Source organism: Dreissena polymorpha, chromosome 1 (assembly GCF_020536995.1).
Source record: "Dreissena polymorpha isolate Duluth1 chromosome 1, UMN_Dpol_1.0, whole genome shotgun sequence".
In the NCBI taxonomy this organism is placed as follows: domain Eukaryota; kingdom Metazoa; phylum Mollusca; class Bivalvia; order Myida; family Dreissenidae; genus Dreissena; species Dreissena polymorpha.
The window spans coordinates 31,898,863-31,916,994 of record NC_068355.1 but is presented as its reverse complement, the minus strand read 5'-3'; the positions used below and the strand labels follow the sequence as shown (position 1 = coordinate 31,916,994).

Genomic DNA, 18,132 nt, shown 5'->3' with positions numbered 1-18,132 from the left:
TTTATTTATTTGAATAATTGTTGCTCTAGGCAGGGAATTAATTCATTTTCATACCCAAATGTCTGTTGTTCAGCAGACAGTTTTTTTATGTTTGGGTTTCAGTTGGAATATTGATCTCTTATTATTAGTGCAATTGTTGTGTTAATGATTATGTTAAGTGCAATAAAAAATTGCAAATTGTTGGTCTTGATTTTTCTTGTCAAATTTAATATTAGACGCATTCGTTGAAAAACATTGTTTTGAACACTTTAATTAGTACAAAGTGGTTAAAACGCAACAAGCATTGATATTTTGTTTACAGTATTTTAATCTCAAATTAATATATTTTACAGGAATTTGTCTTTAGTTCTATTATATGAAGCACATTTGTTTGTAAATGCAATACAAGTTAAATACACAATCATTTGGATCAGTACCAGCATTTATCTTGAAACACAGACATCATGAAACTTGTCAGACATGTCTGAAAAAAAAATTGTCCATAGTAAACATGAAGCACCACATCAGCAATAAAGACTGGCAAAAATGCAGAACAATACAAATGAAATAAGTAGAATGAATGGCAAAACTTCAAAAACATAATTGAAATTTTCTTACATTGCTTTAAAGATGCCCTCACACGATGAGTAAAGCAACCAAAATAAAAAAAAAATTTGGCTGAACTAAAAATATTGCTAGGAATGAATATGATCAAAGTATGTAAGACTATTGATGATAAGTGAAACTATTATCCTCATAAAAGAGAAATGTGTCTTTTTTCCCATATCAATAAGTACAGCAATGCATAATTTATTTCTTTATACAAAAATACTTTTGTTTTCATTAGTGTTGTCACTTTAATGTTAGTATTCAGAATAACTACACCGTTGAGTTTACAAGTAATTACAACAAATTTCGGGCAATAACATTTCTCTTATCGATTCCGTCTCTATTCTGGTCATAATGAACATTTGCATTTTCAACATGGCCTTCTAAGTCCTGTTCAATGTTCTCCTCTAGTACATCATACTCTAAAATGCAGAAATTGTGCAACACACAACATGCCACTATGATATTCACTGCCGTAGAAATAGATGCAGTGTCAAGATAGTGAAGTCTCCTAAAACGACCTTTCAATAATGCGAAAGCCCTTTCAATAACAACTCTGTTACTTGAATGGTAGGTGTTGTATTTGTTTTGCTCGGGGGTACGGTGTCCATTGTCACGATATGGTGTCAACAGCCACTTTCGCAAAGGATACCCTCCATCCCCAAGAATGTGATAATTTCTACCACATTTATCTGGACAACTTTCCCATAAATCTGATAACTGGAGTACTCTTGAATCATGCACACTTCCGGGATATCCAGTAAAAACATGACTAAACAACATGTTGTGTCTACACACACACTGAAGTTGTAATGAATGATAGTGTTTTCTGTTGACATAGCTCTGGGGATGGTCTCGCGGTGCTTTTATCTGTATGTGCGTCCCATCAATCGCACCAACTATTCCAGGAAATCCATTACGCCTTTGAAATAACTGTTCTTCAGTTTGCAATTCCTGGGCATTGGGCCACCTTATTATGTTCTGTCTCATTCCTATTAAGACGGAAATAATTTTGTCCCTACACACTACAGCTGTAGATTCAGACACTCCAAATCGATCAGCTATTTTTCTCTGAGGATCAGTTCCACCGACATACCACAATGTAATAAGTAACTGTTTCTGGATGCTGATTGGGTCTCTTCTACCATGACCCAATGGCTGTAGTTCTGGTAGAGTCTCCAAGTGCTCCAGAAGGAAGGAAAATGTTGTTCGATTCATCCTAAAAATTCTTCTGAAGTCCTCATCGGTATAGGCAGGTACGACTTCTTCCACATAGCCCCTCACTCAAGACTTTTTTTCACCTACCCTGAAAAAAAAGTTATTTTCTTAAATTTATTTTAAATTTATAAATATTGACCACATGGATCCTCTGTAATATCACCAATGTTTCTTTGTAATTTGTGTAATGATTCGCAATGAAAATGATGTTAATGTAAATGACTTAATTGGATACAAAAATAAGACTGCACTGATGTTAAGTTTGTGGCAACCTGACCCAGTGTCACTGTGTGAGCAATAACCTGCAAGTTAATGCTCCATCAGTGATTAAGCTACCAAAAAACCTCTGTAGAGGTATTCTTCCACTAACTATTTTCCCTTTTTATTATAAAATTAGTGTAATATCAGGACGTTCTAATCAATGGCTAGCTTAGTGACCTACAGTACAGCCAAAGCGGCACAAACATAATCCGCGGTTACGCCACGGCCAGATTATTAGTCCGAGGCGGCCGAATCGTGTGTTCACGCGGCGTATCGCCGTGGCATTCGGCATCGATCCGCGCAAAGACGCCGAGTCTGTATTAACCTCGCGTACTTTCGCGGAGTAAATCCGCCGCATACGTACGCGGCGGATCGAGTGGAAAGATATCCACCTACATGTACATACATGTATGTGTAGCGTAGAATTAATTTCGCGCAGCTGTTTATATTTCGTTCGATTATCATTATTAAATTTGTAATCCGAAACACACTTCCGAATTTTAATGCTAACGCGTCCTTTGGCAAATTCTAGCGTCAAATAAACTGTGCTAAAATATCCTTTGTTTCATAAAATGCGCGTGAAAATTATGCAGACATGTAGAACGTCGTTTGGAAAGTTTAGGTGTATTTTGTGTTGTATAAATACATGAACATCACGTCAGGCGTAAATCGCGTGTTCAGTTGAAAAAAAAACGCCCCGATTAGACGTTATTTCATCATCTCTGTAAATAGTAACAAATGCCAAAATGTATTTGATACTTAAGGAAATATCGAGAATGTTTGTGTTTCGTAAATATTTACTAGCATTTGCTTGAAAACTGGAATATACGGGATTATCGGGTAATAAGTAGCGATATTAACTGTATAATATGAACAAAATAAAACGTATTTATATACGCATATTCAAACAATAGTTATAATAAGCTGATAATTATCAAAACAACAAATACGTCGTCACCGTCTTGATTATTGATGTGGCTTCAAACTGCTAATTTTCTTAGCTAAAATATAATAGCAGAATCAACATGCAATTAATTTATAAATCCACCATATGCTGGAGCTTTGACCACTTGTATGTGCGAAAACATTATTACGTGACCTTGTTTATGTGTGAAATACATACACTACGGGCGGGAAACAAACTTAATTGGCCAGACACATTAACTATGCTTACATGTATATGCTAATACAATCCGCGCACAATAAATATATTATGATTTTAATTATTATTATAATTGTTCTTTAAAAATTTGTTAACTACATGTACCTAATAATTTTAAACAGATTTTTTATTTCATGATGCGCATCGACTCGGCATCATGTCGCGAATCGCGGAATGCCTCGGCGGACAGATGCGAAGTTTCGCGGCGAAATGCGACTTGCCGCCGCATACTGACGCCGCTTCAACGACTGACGCGGCATTGACTCGTTTCGCCTTGCCGCCGTGGATCGCGAAATACGTTTGTTCCGCTTTGGCTGTACTGTATATGCACCTTTCTGTTACAAGAAAATCTGAACAAACAGATATTTCAATAACATGCTAAAAAATAACTTGGTACCCCTTTAAGACATAAAAGAGGACAAAACAGGCTAATAAGAACCATTCGGGATATGGGATGATATCATTATCCAGGATTTTTTGCGGACATTCACCAACGGCCTACTTTGCTATTAGTGGAATGTTTCTTTGAGCAAGTTTGACTACTACGTTATTGCATTATCTTACACATAAGTTTTAGCTAGACTAAACATATCACGAACATATACAATATTGCCTGAGTTCCTATTAAAGTTGCAGCAAGAAATGTCGTATTGGTGGCACGCTTTCTGCTACGCTTCCGGGAAACCATTTCATCGTCTATATCTTCGTCTATAAGGTCCTGCAAGGCAAGACTGATAAAGCTGGCAATATTATTATCACTTTCGGCCATCTTGAATTAATAACTTCATGTTCCGCTGTGTTCGAAAAGGCTGTGCCTTAGAACACTGTGAAATCTCTTCAGAACATCCGTTACGAATGCGCCCCAATTGTTAAAGATGTAAGCAACGATCTTCAAAAGGAGGTTAGATTTATAACCTTTTGCGGGAAATCGTCTACCAATCTAACACGCAAATAAACAGTTTCCAGATAAAAAGGTAACATTCTCTTACTTTTCTAATTGATAAAACTACTAGTGGGTTGCTTCGGTACACAAATACGCGTTCAATTGACTGACGGCTTCGTATACGCTCAATTTATGTTTGAGGTTATTTTACACTAAATCAAATGCCAATGCTGCCATAGAGACCCATAATGAAACCGCTAAATGTTATAGAATTTTTCCCGTCTTTGCTTTATTTTAGATTGTGCAAGCCCAGTTTTAATTTAAATATGAACATGGCTTCTTTTGGACATTGGAATAAAAAGTATATGTCTCGCAACTTCTAAGAAAATCACATTACCCGAACGCAAGGGTCCATACAATCACCGAAAAGCACCGAAGAGCACCGAATAGCACCGAAAAGCACCGAAAAGCACTCAATTTCTCTCTATATATATGCAATATATCGTTTCTAGTGTGTGTTAACGAGTTTAATGAGTATTAAATGGTTTTATGATTGTATGTTTATACTACATTGTGCCCAAAATGGTAAATATCGGCAATTACCGACCGAAATGCACTTCATATGAAGACCGAAAAGCACTCAATTTCTCGCCATATATATGAATATTTGCATTTCTATTGTGTGTAAACGGATTAAATTAGTTGTAAATGGTTATATTTCATGCATATTTATACTACCTTGTGTTTATTATGAGGTATTAATGCCCAAATTTGGATAAATATCGGCAATATACCGACCGAAAAGCACTTCATGTGAAGACCGAAAAGCACTCAATTTCTCGCTATATATATGCATATTTGCGTTTCTATTGTGTGTAAACGGTTTTAATTAGTTATAAATGGTTATATTTCATGCATATTTATACTACCTTGTGTTTATTATGAGGTATTAATGCCCAAATTTGGATAAATATCGGCAATATACTGACCGAAAAGCACTTCATGTGAAGACTGAAAAGCACTCAATTTCTCGCTATATATATGAATATTTGCGTTCCTATTGTGTGTAAACGGTTTAAATTAGTTATAAATGGTTATATTTCATGCATATTTATACTACCTTGTGTGTATATCATGAGGTATTAATGCCCAAAATTTTATAAATATCGGCAATATACCGACCGAAAAGCACTTCATGTGAAGACCGAAAAGCACTCCCGCCACAGCAGAGAATCACCGAAAAGCACTCAAGTTATCTATATATACATGAAAGTTAACTATAAGGGCCGATTTTAATGGATTGAAAAGATGTACATATTTATTTAGTCAATGTCTGCTCAGATTAAAACTTAATTTTAAGGTCTGAAGTCATCATTAACAACTTGTGAACGAACGGCCAGTACGCTTCTTTAATCAGCACAAAGCAGTTTGGAAATAGATTTTCGCACCTTCAATTAATTATATTCCAGATAATGATGAGAAGTTGTGTTATGATCGGCGCCTTTCATTCATGTCCGAACGGTGCGGCTCGTGTGAATTAATTACAGTTTTGTTGAATTACATGTGCTCAATTAATTATTCGATGTACGATGTGAATCTAATCTTAGTTTTAGTGCAGATTCGTTCATACGACACATAGACACTATTTTATTTTACGGTTCATTTCGGTTTAGAGGACTGAGACAGTCATGTTAAATATCGAATATAATATATATTTTTTATAAACAACTGGTAGCAAGTTATAAATATATCGGCAATGTACAGCTGAAAAGCACTTCATGGTGTATATCATCTTATACGTAAATTAATGTATATGTTTTACGTATTTCTAATTGACGTGAAACTCTTAAATAGAAATTGCAGCATAACTTTTAGTTAATGTGCTTTGTCTTAATAATAGCGATTTTAATCGTTCCATTAAAACCATACATTGCGTGAGTATCGAGTGTACGCTGGTAACTTTACACACATTTTATTATGACTATTAATTTACATATAAGCTCAGTTGAATTATCCGAAGGGATATTAAATAATTATAACTCTCTGATTATACTCCTTTAATTGACGCAATTAAAGGAGTATAATCAGAGTATTAATTTACAGCTCAAACACAAATTTAAAAAGGCGCGTATGTGTTAAATCAATTACAATGGATTATTGAAGATATAAAATAATCAACATGTACACTTGAAATTCAATAGCTCCCCCAATAAGTGCAGAAAAAACAACAACGTGTCAACGTGAAACCCGTATATTTCCCCTCCCTAGCCTACCTGAATTAATATTGCAAAAAATAATGTGTCATCATTGCTTCTCGTATGACCATCCTCCCCCAATTAATGCAATAAAAACAACGTGTCAATATGGGACCCAAAAAACTTCTTTGAACTTATGCTGTTTGTCGACTTTTAGAATAGTTAGTGTCAGTAATAAATGTATTGCTTTAGATTCACATGTTGTTTTTTTTAGATATGAAAGATGCAAATGTGTCTTACTTATATTGTTTTCTGGTCTTTAATCTATCTTATATATTTATGACTACGTGCTAATTTTTTGGAGAAATGAAAGATTCAAATGTGTCTTATTTATATTTTATCCATGTATCATGTGTATTCAGTGACATGCGAAAATAGATCTTATTTCTTAATTTCCACCTTCACACTTTATTAGCGCCGTCTTTAATTAACTCAGTAAATTAATTAATTTAATAAAAAAATGTGCAATGGTGAGGTGGATCAATTTGCATTGTTAATTGTTTAAGTATACACCACTTCAGCAATAAATGAAATCAGCTATTTTGGCTGTAAATCCGATATTTCCAGTACAGTAGCCATGTTCCTGTGTATAGAGCTGATAAGATAAGATCACCACAGCAGGTTGCTAATACACAGTGTAGACTGAAATGAAAACAGTTATTTTGGCTGTAAATCCAATTCCAGTACAGTAGCCATGTTCCTGTGTATTGAACTGATAAGATCATCACAGCAGGTTGCTAATACACAGTGTAGACTTCCCCTGTTTTATTATAGTAATTGTTATTTACCTGCTTGGAATAAATGGTGTATTCATTCGGGTCTGATGGCGTTACAATTTCATGAAACAATGGATATATTAGCGTGATGAAACATGATTTATAAATCAAGCTGACAGAATAGTATCAGCTTTCAATTATGTGTAATTTAATACGCATCTCCCCCTTAACTCAACGTTCAATGGCACGCGCACTTAACAAAATTATAAAATATCATGTACATCATCATTTTTTTTTATAAATTATGTACAAATATTATATGTTATACATGTTTTTTTGTGTTTTTTTTTACTCACCTAGAAAGAAGTACCGTACATTCGCGGCCATAAGTCTACCCCGGCCATAAGTCGAGGGGTATAATGTGGCTAGAAAAACTTGGTTTTTTGCCTTGACTCTGCCATAAGTCGGGGGGTAAATTTCCTTTATCTCGGACATGTTTAAGTGACGTTTTAGTCATGGTTCTGAGGGCTTTTGTACCGGCAGTTGACATTTTTTGGGATATTAATAATTAGAATATATTTAAAACGAAACATTCAACGTTTCAATGATTTATTATCACGAAAAATATATTTTATTGTTCAAAATCATAATAACATATTGATTATTTCGAACTTAATATATATTTCACAAATCAAAATTAGTATCCCATTTAACGTAATAACTTTCAGTGTTTATATTATGAGCAGATATTTTTGTTTTCAAATGTTAGTGCTATTGATGTGAAAATTCGGTAAAATCTTGAACGCAGAAATTCATTATATGGTCAAAATAATTGTAACTTGCTCTCAAATAATCAACAACGCTTTCGCCATTATGCGTGAAACACGTGAATTTACCAACACTCGCATCGCTCGCTATTCGACTGTTATATACATATTCGTAAATCACGAGATACCCGAGGAATATTTTTTGCATTCTGGAAAAACGTCTTATCTGATAATACTAAGCAGATGATCCAAAGTAATTGTGTATTTGATATGTCCAATTACACTTTTTAATCATTCAGGGTGAGTGCGTTTTATTATTATAATCATTCAATGAATGAAATCTTCAATCAGATAAGATCTATTTATTTACGAAACGATTATGCATAAATTGTGGGACAGTTGTGAATAAATCAACGAAACCACACCTTCATCCAAACAAAAAATATACCATGTGAAGTTGAACAATAGCGATTGGTTAAAGGCGTATCCAACGATCAATTAATTATTTTTGATTGGTCAGAAGTAGTTTGTAGCAGAACCGTTGTGCATATCATTAACGGATAACTATTTTAGGCGTGACGCAATAAAGACAAATGATCGAAAGGATGCTAACACTATACTTTACACTTTGATCTTAGTCAAAGGCCGAGAAGCGATAATTGGTGGCATGAAGACACCTGCAACTGTTGACAGTTGGTATTTACACGGATTAACTTTAAATGGGTACAAGTGTCAGCAGTCGATTTACTATTGTTCTTAGCAGACAGCGGGCGATGTATCAATAGACAAATTGCTATGTATAATTTTCACCACTTTACCGTATGTCACAAATGTTTAATATTTTCGAAGTTATTTTTACATGTTTTTATTTGGACTTATTACGAAGATAAATGAATTAAAAACCAATGTAAACATGAATATTTTGTTATCGGCGGACATATAAGTAAAAGACGAGTCGGCCTTACCGTTAGTCTCATTTATAAGACGCGCAAAGAATTTAGAGATACTTTTTATATGGGCTAAATTCTTTGGAACGTCTCATCGTTGAAGGACCTTTTTTGTGGTGGAAACCAGAAAGTTTAAATTTTCATCAATTTGCGTAAAATTGCAAAATAACATTACCAACTCATTCAGTTTTAATTCAGAAGTTTATTTTTACATCAAATATCGTCGATTCGAAGTTAGAAAGGCATAAATTCTTCAGTTAAACTTCTGCTTAAATCGCAAAACAATCACTGACCTGTAGCCATGTCATGAAACTGATTTAAATATGAACCAATCAGAAGAAGGCATTACGGTGTAACGTGTACGCGTAATTTTATTTACCATGAGCTTTTAACACTGAATTTTACCTAACTAGATCTAGTATGCTAATCTTTGTCGATTTAATAAGCATATGTTCAAAACAGATATGGTGCAGTTTCTATTCACTGTTCTAAGTTTCAGGAAGTGTTTATGCATGTCTTTTTCGCACCTCTGTCTGTGTTGTTTTATGTACTTACATTCTACGTTACAAAGGACGGTATACTGTACGATCTGTATCAATATTATTTATGTACAGTATAAAAATTAAAGATGTACTTTATTTCAGAACTTTTTAATTGTCAATTTAGAAAAAAAACAATGCTAAATTAATCCAGAAAAGTATAACATCGGTTTACTATGTAACGCGCTGCACCACAACAGACGAACGCAAACTGTATTTTACGCTGTTTATTCTTCCACTTTAAACCAGATGCTTTACATCGAGGTCGTGTTATCGATTTATATCTACACAGCGAGGGAATCGAGAGATATTGAAAAATTGAATAGTGGTTGGATTTAAATTGCTCAGGCGTGCAAAATTCAAAGTGTCATTACATAATTTTTACGGAACATTATCGAGAAATGAATTTTCTACACAGGTATGTAAATATTATTGCAATCCGTTGTTATTAAGTGTCTTATATCGGGGCTTGAATGTTGCGCACAAAATCCTTGCGCAACAATATAGACAAAGAACAAAAAATTCCCACCACATAATTGGTCTTTTACCCTTTGTACGCTCCAAATATTACCCATATAAAAAGTAGCTTAATATTTAAGAGCGTCAAAAATTTGGACTACCTTACCGTAAACAGTCATCATTCCTCCGCTTCAGAGATTCATTACTTTAAAAAAACGGTACAGAAATATGTTTTTTTATTTTTTTTATTTAGTACCTCATCCATAAGTCGAGTTGACTTATAAAGTCAATTTTGGCAGCGTTTTCAGGTCGACTTATGGCTGCAAATTTACGGTAATATAACATTGTTATATTTAAAGCTCGTTAATTTTGCAAAATTCTACATTAAATAAAGAAATATCTTTTTTTGTTAAGTGTACGTGCTTGATTTATTTATATAAAATAACAGTTTTTTCTAATACAATCGGAATTTGACATTGAATTTGATGCATTCCACATTTTTTTAATGCGGCCAAGCGCAGTATTCTGCGCTCGGCCGCTGATGGTGTATTGTAATATATATAATTCTGATAAGAAGCAGAAGCACACAACAGGAATTAGGTTGATAAAAAGAACTGATGTATTTATTGAAAGTGAATAACAACACCAACTAAAAAGGTTTTGAAATTATAAATTTGCCCAGAATAGTTGTATAAAATTATTCAACTAGCGGCCAAGTGCATTAATCTCGACCGCTGTTGGGTATTTTACTGTTTAGTAACACCTTAATACCATCATTTTTAAACTGATAACGGAAATAAAGAAATATCTTTTTTTTGTTAAGTATACGTGCTTGAATTAATGTTACATCTTTCATTGGAGATACATTGTGGCAGAGTTCTAGTTCGCAGCGTAATCAAGCTCCGTGTAATCGGTATCCTACAATAAATAAGTGCAACTCCAGGAAGTGTTTATGTTGCAAGTTTTTTTTTCTGACATAATTTTTCAATCATTTAAATTAAAAAAAATAATAATGAAACAATGAACATATTGTCGCGATGAAACATGATTTATAAATCAACCTGACGGAATAGTATCAGTTTTTAATTATGTGTAATTTAATTCGCAACTCTCGCTTAACTCAACGTTCAATGGCACGCGCACTTAACAACATTTTAAAACATCACGTGTTTTTGTTAAGTGTACATGCTTGATATATTCATAAAATAACAGTTTTTTTTAAAAACAATCGGACTTTAACCTTTAATTTGATGCAAATGAAAAGAAGAACTGATGTATTTATTTAACGTGAATAACATTATGAACTAAAAATGTCTTGAATTAATGTTAATGCAAAAATAAATCTATAACATTATACCGCTGTTGGGTATTTTACTGTCAGTAACGCTCGATTGGTCATTGTCGGCTCGGGTAAAACTTACATGTACCCCGGGTACTCTTAAGTAACTCATACTCAAAAATCATGTTGATGCAGTTTTTCTTAACAGAAGTTTGTTTAAGATAATCGTTAGCGCGTTTTACGACAACGGATTTTGTGGCGGGCATACAACTGGGGTACAGTCTAATATCGACCGGGTACTTGTAGGTAGTACCCGAGCTGACAATGACCAATCGAGCGTTAGTAATACAAACATTTTAAAAATGTGAACGGAAATATGGAAATATCGTTTTTTGTGAAGTTTACGCGCTTGATTTAATGTTAGCTGTTGAAATTTAGTCAACTCTTCGGGACACCCTCTTTTTACAGACTTCGGGCCGCATTTCAGTAAAAAAAGATGCATTGATAAATGCTTCTAAGTCCGAAAGGAAACTATTAGATGCGTATAATGTGGGATTCAAGCAGACGGATGTTACGTTCCCGTCTTCAGACGCGGACAAGATGACGATCAATATTCTGCACAAATTTCATCCTGCAATGATAGGGCATTACACCCCTATAAAAACAATCGGTGACGGCAACTGTCTGTTTAGATCTATTTCAAAATGTTTGAATGGTAGTGAAGAGCTACATATTTTGTTGAGATTGTTATCTGCTCTTGAACTTATTGAAAACGCTTTTATGGTATTTTTAGTTTCAAGGAAGTCACTCCTCACCGAAAATCAAGTTTGGGTGAAAAGTGTCGTCCCTGATTAGCAGTGCTGACTGCACAGGCTAATCTGGGACGACACTTTACGCACATGCATTAAGCCCATTTTTCTCAGAACGCGCCTCATATATATAGTGCTTTATTTTTAAACTTAAATCAATATTTTACGATGTCATCATTGACTATATTAAATATAGAGAGAAATTGAGTACTTGTGCTTTATCTTTAAACTTAAATCAATATTTAACGAAGTCATTATTGACTAAATAAATATGTGCATCTTTTCAATCCATTATAAACGGCACTTAAAGCTTAGTTTCGTGTATATATAGAGAAATTGAGTGCTTTTCGGTGCTTTTCGGTGCTTTTCGGTGCTATTCGGTGATTGTATGGACCGCGAACGCAAGCACCACCAGGTTTTTGCAGTGAGATTTCAACAAAAGCACAGTACTTTAGGGGTGTTGCTGCAGTTGTGCTGATTTTTTTACAACAAATAGATTTGTTCAAAATTTATATTCAAGTACTATATACAAATACTATATGAAAAATGAAATAAAAATATAGGATCACCGGCCTTGTTTTGATTTGATTCACCATTTTTATAACATGTACTTATTTTTCATTTAAACTGGAAAATCTCTAATTGCCTCAAACCAATTAATAACCTATGAACTAGACAACATATAGATGTTATATAAGCTGAGATACATAAAATACCATTTTAATGTTATGATTAGCGGATAAGTGGGACTGAATAACCGTTAACGAGTTATAAAAAAAAAAAGGTACGGGTTTTTATGTATATGTACAAAAATAGTAGATGCAGTTAAAACCAAACAACCAAACACAAATCAATATGTTCTTTATTAATTTGTAATAAAAGCGCAGTATATATTTCAGTCAGGTATTGATCACACATCGTCATATTTTGATTGCGTTTAATAGTATTGTCTTTAATCCGGATTCGCCGCGCGTTGACTGTGTAATCTGCAACACCCCTGAAAAACACAATACACACAATGGGTAATAAATTTGTTAACAATTAGTGCTTATCAACACTATTCTACCTAAACAAAGTCGACGCATTCGATACAGCCTTATTGCATTCGCGTTTTACAGGAAATGTCAGTTGTCAGTACACTGTATAATGTACACCCCTTTGTGTCAAAACCGGATTTAACTTGAGTGTGAATAGTCGACTGTTCCATGTTCTTTGTATCAATACCATCCGGGTATCTGTACTATAAGTATACCAGTCTACAAACAAGGTGCGTGCTTCCACATATGGGTATTCGGATGTTCAATAAATTGACCTATGGTTTAGCGTTCACGCCGTCGAACGCATTTAGCAATATAACTCGTTTTTTTTCACTATTTCTTTACTTGCAAAAAATACTAGTGGCTTATAACTTACCTTGCAATCTTTTTTTACTCTCATTTTGCGAGTGTGCAAGTGTTTATTTTGAGCCCTGTGTATATGAGTGGATTACGCTGGATTTAAATGCCTCATGCCTACGGTAATTCAGTCTTATTTGTTTCAAATATGTGACATGATCGTTCGTTAGGATCTTGAATTCGTCCATCGGTCGAAGGACGAAAAAGACGAAAATTAATGTCTGACGAATAATAAAGGTTTCACAGTTATAAAGAATATAAAAAGATACAGGTATGAATTTTTGCAAAAACCTGCTTATCTTTTAGGTGCACTTTTTTTCCCTAACAGGTGGTCTACTTAGTAATTAGAGAACAAAATGAATTTCTTTGCAAATAATTTAACTTACAAAAATCAGATGCATTATTTCATTTATTTTTGTTTTTGTATATTCACAGTTGATGTTCCGAAGACAGATTGGTCAGCCAGTGAAAGATGTTCTGTGGGTATTGAGAATAAATGGAATTCCAGCCAGACACAGGACATCTAGTTACCTCGTTTCTTGTCCATGTGGAAGTGATTGTAGTTGTTATAGTTTCTATTGAGCAGCAGAATTAATAATTGAACTGAAATCAGATCCTGGAAATCTACTGACAAGATCCAAATTGTCAAGGTGACATTGACTGCTTGGAATAGTTGTCTAGAGAGTAATGGTAACAGAACTTAAGCAAGACACTATACAGACCTCCATCGTATCTTGGTGGAAGTGACTGAGGTTGGAATAGTTGTCTAGTGAGCAGCAGGAATTGAACTCAAGTCAGCCACTGGACCTGTACTGACCTCCAACTTGTTGAGGTGGAAGTGACTGCGGCTGGGATAGTTGTCAAGTGAGCAGCAGGAATTGAACTCAAGTCAGCCACTGGACCTGTACTTACCTCCAACTTGTTGAGGTGGAAGTGACTGCAGCTGGGATAGTTGTCAAGTCAATAATTACAAGCCAAGTCTTGTCAGGTAAGATAAACTTGATATCAATTACAGCCACAGCCTCAGTAGCATGCAGCCCAATCACAGAGTATGAACTGTGGTTTAAGTTATAAGGTACGGGATATTGTGATTAGTCATTGTCTGCTGCCAAATGTGTTTTGCCTGTCATTTCATGTACCACTTTTGGCTTTAAACCACAGAAAAATTTGGACATTTCTTTGCAGATTTTACCCAATTGAGAAGAAATCCATATTTGATACTGTGTGTTGAAAAGTTGTGTTGAACATTGAAGTTTAAGACAATTATTTATTAATTGCAGATAATAGCAAGTTGTTCTAAGCAATTATCATATCATTGTCAAGCCTGTTATTTATCACCAGTATTAACTCGGTCAAATTATTTTGAATGAGTTTTTCATAAATTCCATAAATTTACCTTGAGCATTACATCATGTTTATGACTTAAGTTCATGTCTCAAAGTATAAGCACTATGTATTTCAGTTTTATAAAGAAATAAATTAAGGACTTCTGAAATTCCATGAAATGAATTAACTTATATTTCCTGGACAAACAGAGAAGTTTGGTATGTTTTATTTTGAGTGATCTCCCTTGGACTGGCATTATTTGTATATCTCACTTCCATTTCCAATGGTAGAAGTTTGGTACATTTTTAATTTTGAGTGGCCTCCCTTGGACTGGCATTGCAAATATATCTTACTACTATTTCAATGGTAAAATAATATAACCAATCCCTGAATAACTTGAATGTATCATATGCCATGAGGTTGGATTAATCTATATCCCAATCAGACTAGAATATGTTATATACCCTCTGTCTTGTATCAAACATTGTAACAAAAATTTCTCATGCATAATACTAGTATGCTTACTTTGTTTCAACCTGTTATAAGTTGGGTATAATAAACTGGCAGGAAAGAAATGTATGTTTGCTCTATCTTTCTTTTGCTGGAGTTACATTTTGAAGAAGTATTTTAACTTGAGTAAAATAGTATGCTATTTTGTATACCGTCTTGCTATACCATCCGACTCTAACATATTGACTGGTTGTATTCATAAATGTTGCATTATTTGTGTTAAATAATATATGCATGAATCTTATTGGCTTTTGTGGTCATCAGGGCTTCATTTAAATATAAAAAGCCTATGTGTTAACAGTGATACGTATGTAGTAAAATGTAACACCCGGATGTGCACGATGTTAATAGAGATTAAAGGTAGACCTAAATATTACTCTAAGAGGGATTTGCAGGAATCTTAAATACTGAGAACCATGCTGATGATCATGCATTGTTAAACCAGTGATTTTTTTTCACCCAATCGGGAACGGGTCCGGTACCCATGCCATTGGGAAATTTTCATGTCGTTAAATTACCAAATTGGGAAAAAACGAGTCGCGAAATCTTCCAATTGGGAAAAATCAAGTTGTGAATTGTACCAATTGAAGAATGGTATTTTGTATGACTTTGTTTAACTTTTGTCAGCTTTAAATGACACAGGAAAGCAACATTTACTTTCATTCACAGTCTTGCACAAACAACAACATGCTTTCGGAACACAGAGTTCTAGGTTTTATCTGCTTTAAATATATCAAGAATGGCGTCTTTCTGGGCTGATGTGAGTCCGGACATACCCAGGCTGCATAGCCTTATCTGAGCACTAAGTGCTTATTTTTGTTGCAGTGTATTGAGGGTGAATGAGTGGACGAAACAGATGCCAAACTTTTTACGATATTTAAAACATTTAAGTAATTTAAAATATCTACCGGTAGCGCCTTATCACATATTTATCGTCATTATATTATCATCATCCCTATGACTGCTTTTGTAACAAAACACAATCTTAATGCATGGGGCATCTAGTATATCTATTACTGTTTATCCGAAATACTATCCATGTCCGAAATATGTACACAGTAACACTTCAGTTGCCTTACCTGTTTAACTTTAATAATCCTAATTTTCCTTGTTGTTATCTGGTTTAACAAACCTAATCAAACGTTTGTTATACCCAGTTAATGCTTTCTTCATTATTGAATCACCATTACTTGTAATTTGAATCGCCAGCTTTGAATTGAGCCCGGGTTGAATGTTAAAATACGTCCGCCATTTGCAATGTCGAAGGTCATGACTTAGCAATTTAATCTACTCGGATAATTTATATCTAATGGAGGAAATGTGTTTGCTCAATGTCTATGGTGTTGTATAAGACTTGTGAGTATAAAAATGATAACATACACGTACTTAATGTACGAATGTAACAGTAAATGTTTAAACCAGTCGTTGAAAGTTGAAACAAATTTTGATTTAAAACGGCAGTTTCCAGCTATTTAGTTTATACCGTAAGTTATATAATGTTGGTGTGGTCTTATGTTGTGGGGGGTAACCGGGGCGCCCTGAGGAAACCCACCTGTCTGGTATGAACACCTACCAAACTCACATGCCCTGGGAAGGGGGTTGAACACCGGTTGCAGAAGTGAGAATTGCTTGTACAAACCACTGCGCTAAATGGACAGCCTTGTAGATAATGAATTAACATTTACTGTTAACCCTTTTACCGTTTACCCTTTTAAACTGATGTTTTGAAAATCAGGTTAATGCGTTTGCTGCATAATACAACTAAACCAGGTCAATTTCATCTCTGCATAATAAAACTAAAACAGGTCAATATGTTCACTTCATAATAGTTAATACATCGAAAACAGGTGAATGTATTTGCTGCGTAAAACAAATTAATCACTTCAATGTGTTGGCTGCGTAAATAACTAAATGACACAGATCTGTTTGCGGCATAATACAACTAAATTAGGTCAATGTAGTCGCTGCATTATACAACAAAATCAGGTCAATGAATGCATTGCATAATGCAACTAAATCAGGTCAATGAACATGTAGTCGCTTCATTAAACAACAAAATCAGGTCAAAGTGTTTGCTGCATAATACTACTAAATCAGGTCAATTTGTCCACAGCATAATTAATACAGCAGGTCAATGTGTCCACTGCATAATTAATACAACAATCATGTCAATGTGTTTGGTGCATAATGCAACAGTCAGGTCAATGTGTCCACTGCATAATACAACTAAATAATTGCCATCCATACCTTGACAAAGACATTAGTTTTTAAATTGATGTATTAATTTGATTTTGCGTTCATTTGCTGTTCTTATAGATATTGGAGCTTTTTAAATGGCAGAGTTGTATTTTCCCTTTGATTTATTGCTGAAGTGCTAGTAGGTAACACATACATTTGCAGGGCATAGACCTTTTTTTGTAAGTAAATACATGTCATTTACCCACAATCTATTTCTTTACCTTTCTATTTGATGTATTGTTTTTAACAACAACAACATACATTTGGAGCAGTTTAGCAAAATTCCTTTGTCATACAAATATTGACAGCAAATAAGAAACATCTTTAAGGTAATTGTAATAAAATACACAAATATGTTATGCTGTACATAATTTTATAACCTTAATGTTGCCTTACTGGGCTTTTCTTGTAAGCATGCATGTGGAAGTCCCATTTGTGTTTTCTGATAACAATACGAAATGTTTGTATTTAAACCCTGAATGACAAATACATAAAACCATTTTTAGCGATTATCTAATATGACTGTAACGTTGTTTACTATTTATCGTATTTAATTTGGTAAAAGTTGTATGCATGAAATAGGATGTACATAATTGCAATTCTTAGCTATCTATCAATTCTCCACAGTTAACATTTAAGTATGCCTTTCCCTTTGCCAGATCTGCTTGACGCTCCTCACCAGTGATTATTTCCGTTGATCACAATAATAATCATTAGTGACACCAAATTGTGTCTAGTACTTAAATTAATATATTTATGAGAAAACCCAAAATAGTGTGTA

General features: G+C 34.2%; 2 protein-coding genes across 2 annotated transcripts in view; both read right to left on the bottom strand.

The window, feature by feature from the left end:
* The window catches only part of LOC127875434 (uncharacterized), a 666,243-nt gene that overhangs the window by 204,482 nt on the left and 443,629 nt on the right, over positions 1–18,132 (bottom strand). The window lies entirely within an intron of this gene.
* LOC127875452 (putative nuclease HARBI1) lies at positions 622–1,905 on the bottom strand. Its single transcript, XM_052420513.1, has one exon. The coding sequence runs from the start codon at positions 1,804–1,806 to the stop codon at positions 883–885; it is 924 nt and encodes a 307-aa protein (XP_052276473.1). The 5' UTR covers positions 1,807–1,905; the 3' UTR covers positions 622–882.

Coding starts and splice junctions, on each gene's coding strand:
- LOC127875452 (XM_052420513.1), bottom strand. CDS start 1,806: ATGAATCGAACAACATTTTCCTTCCTTCTGGAGCACTTGGAGACTCTA.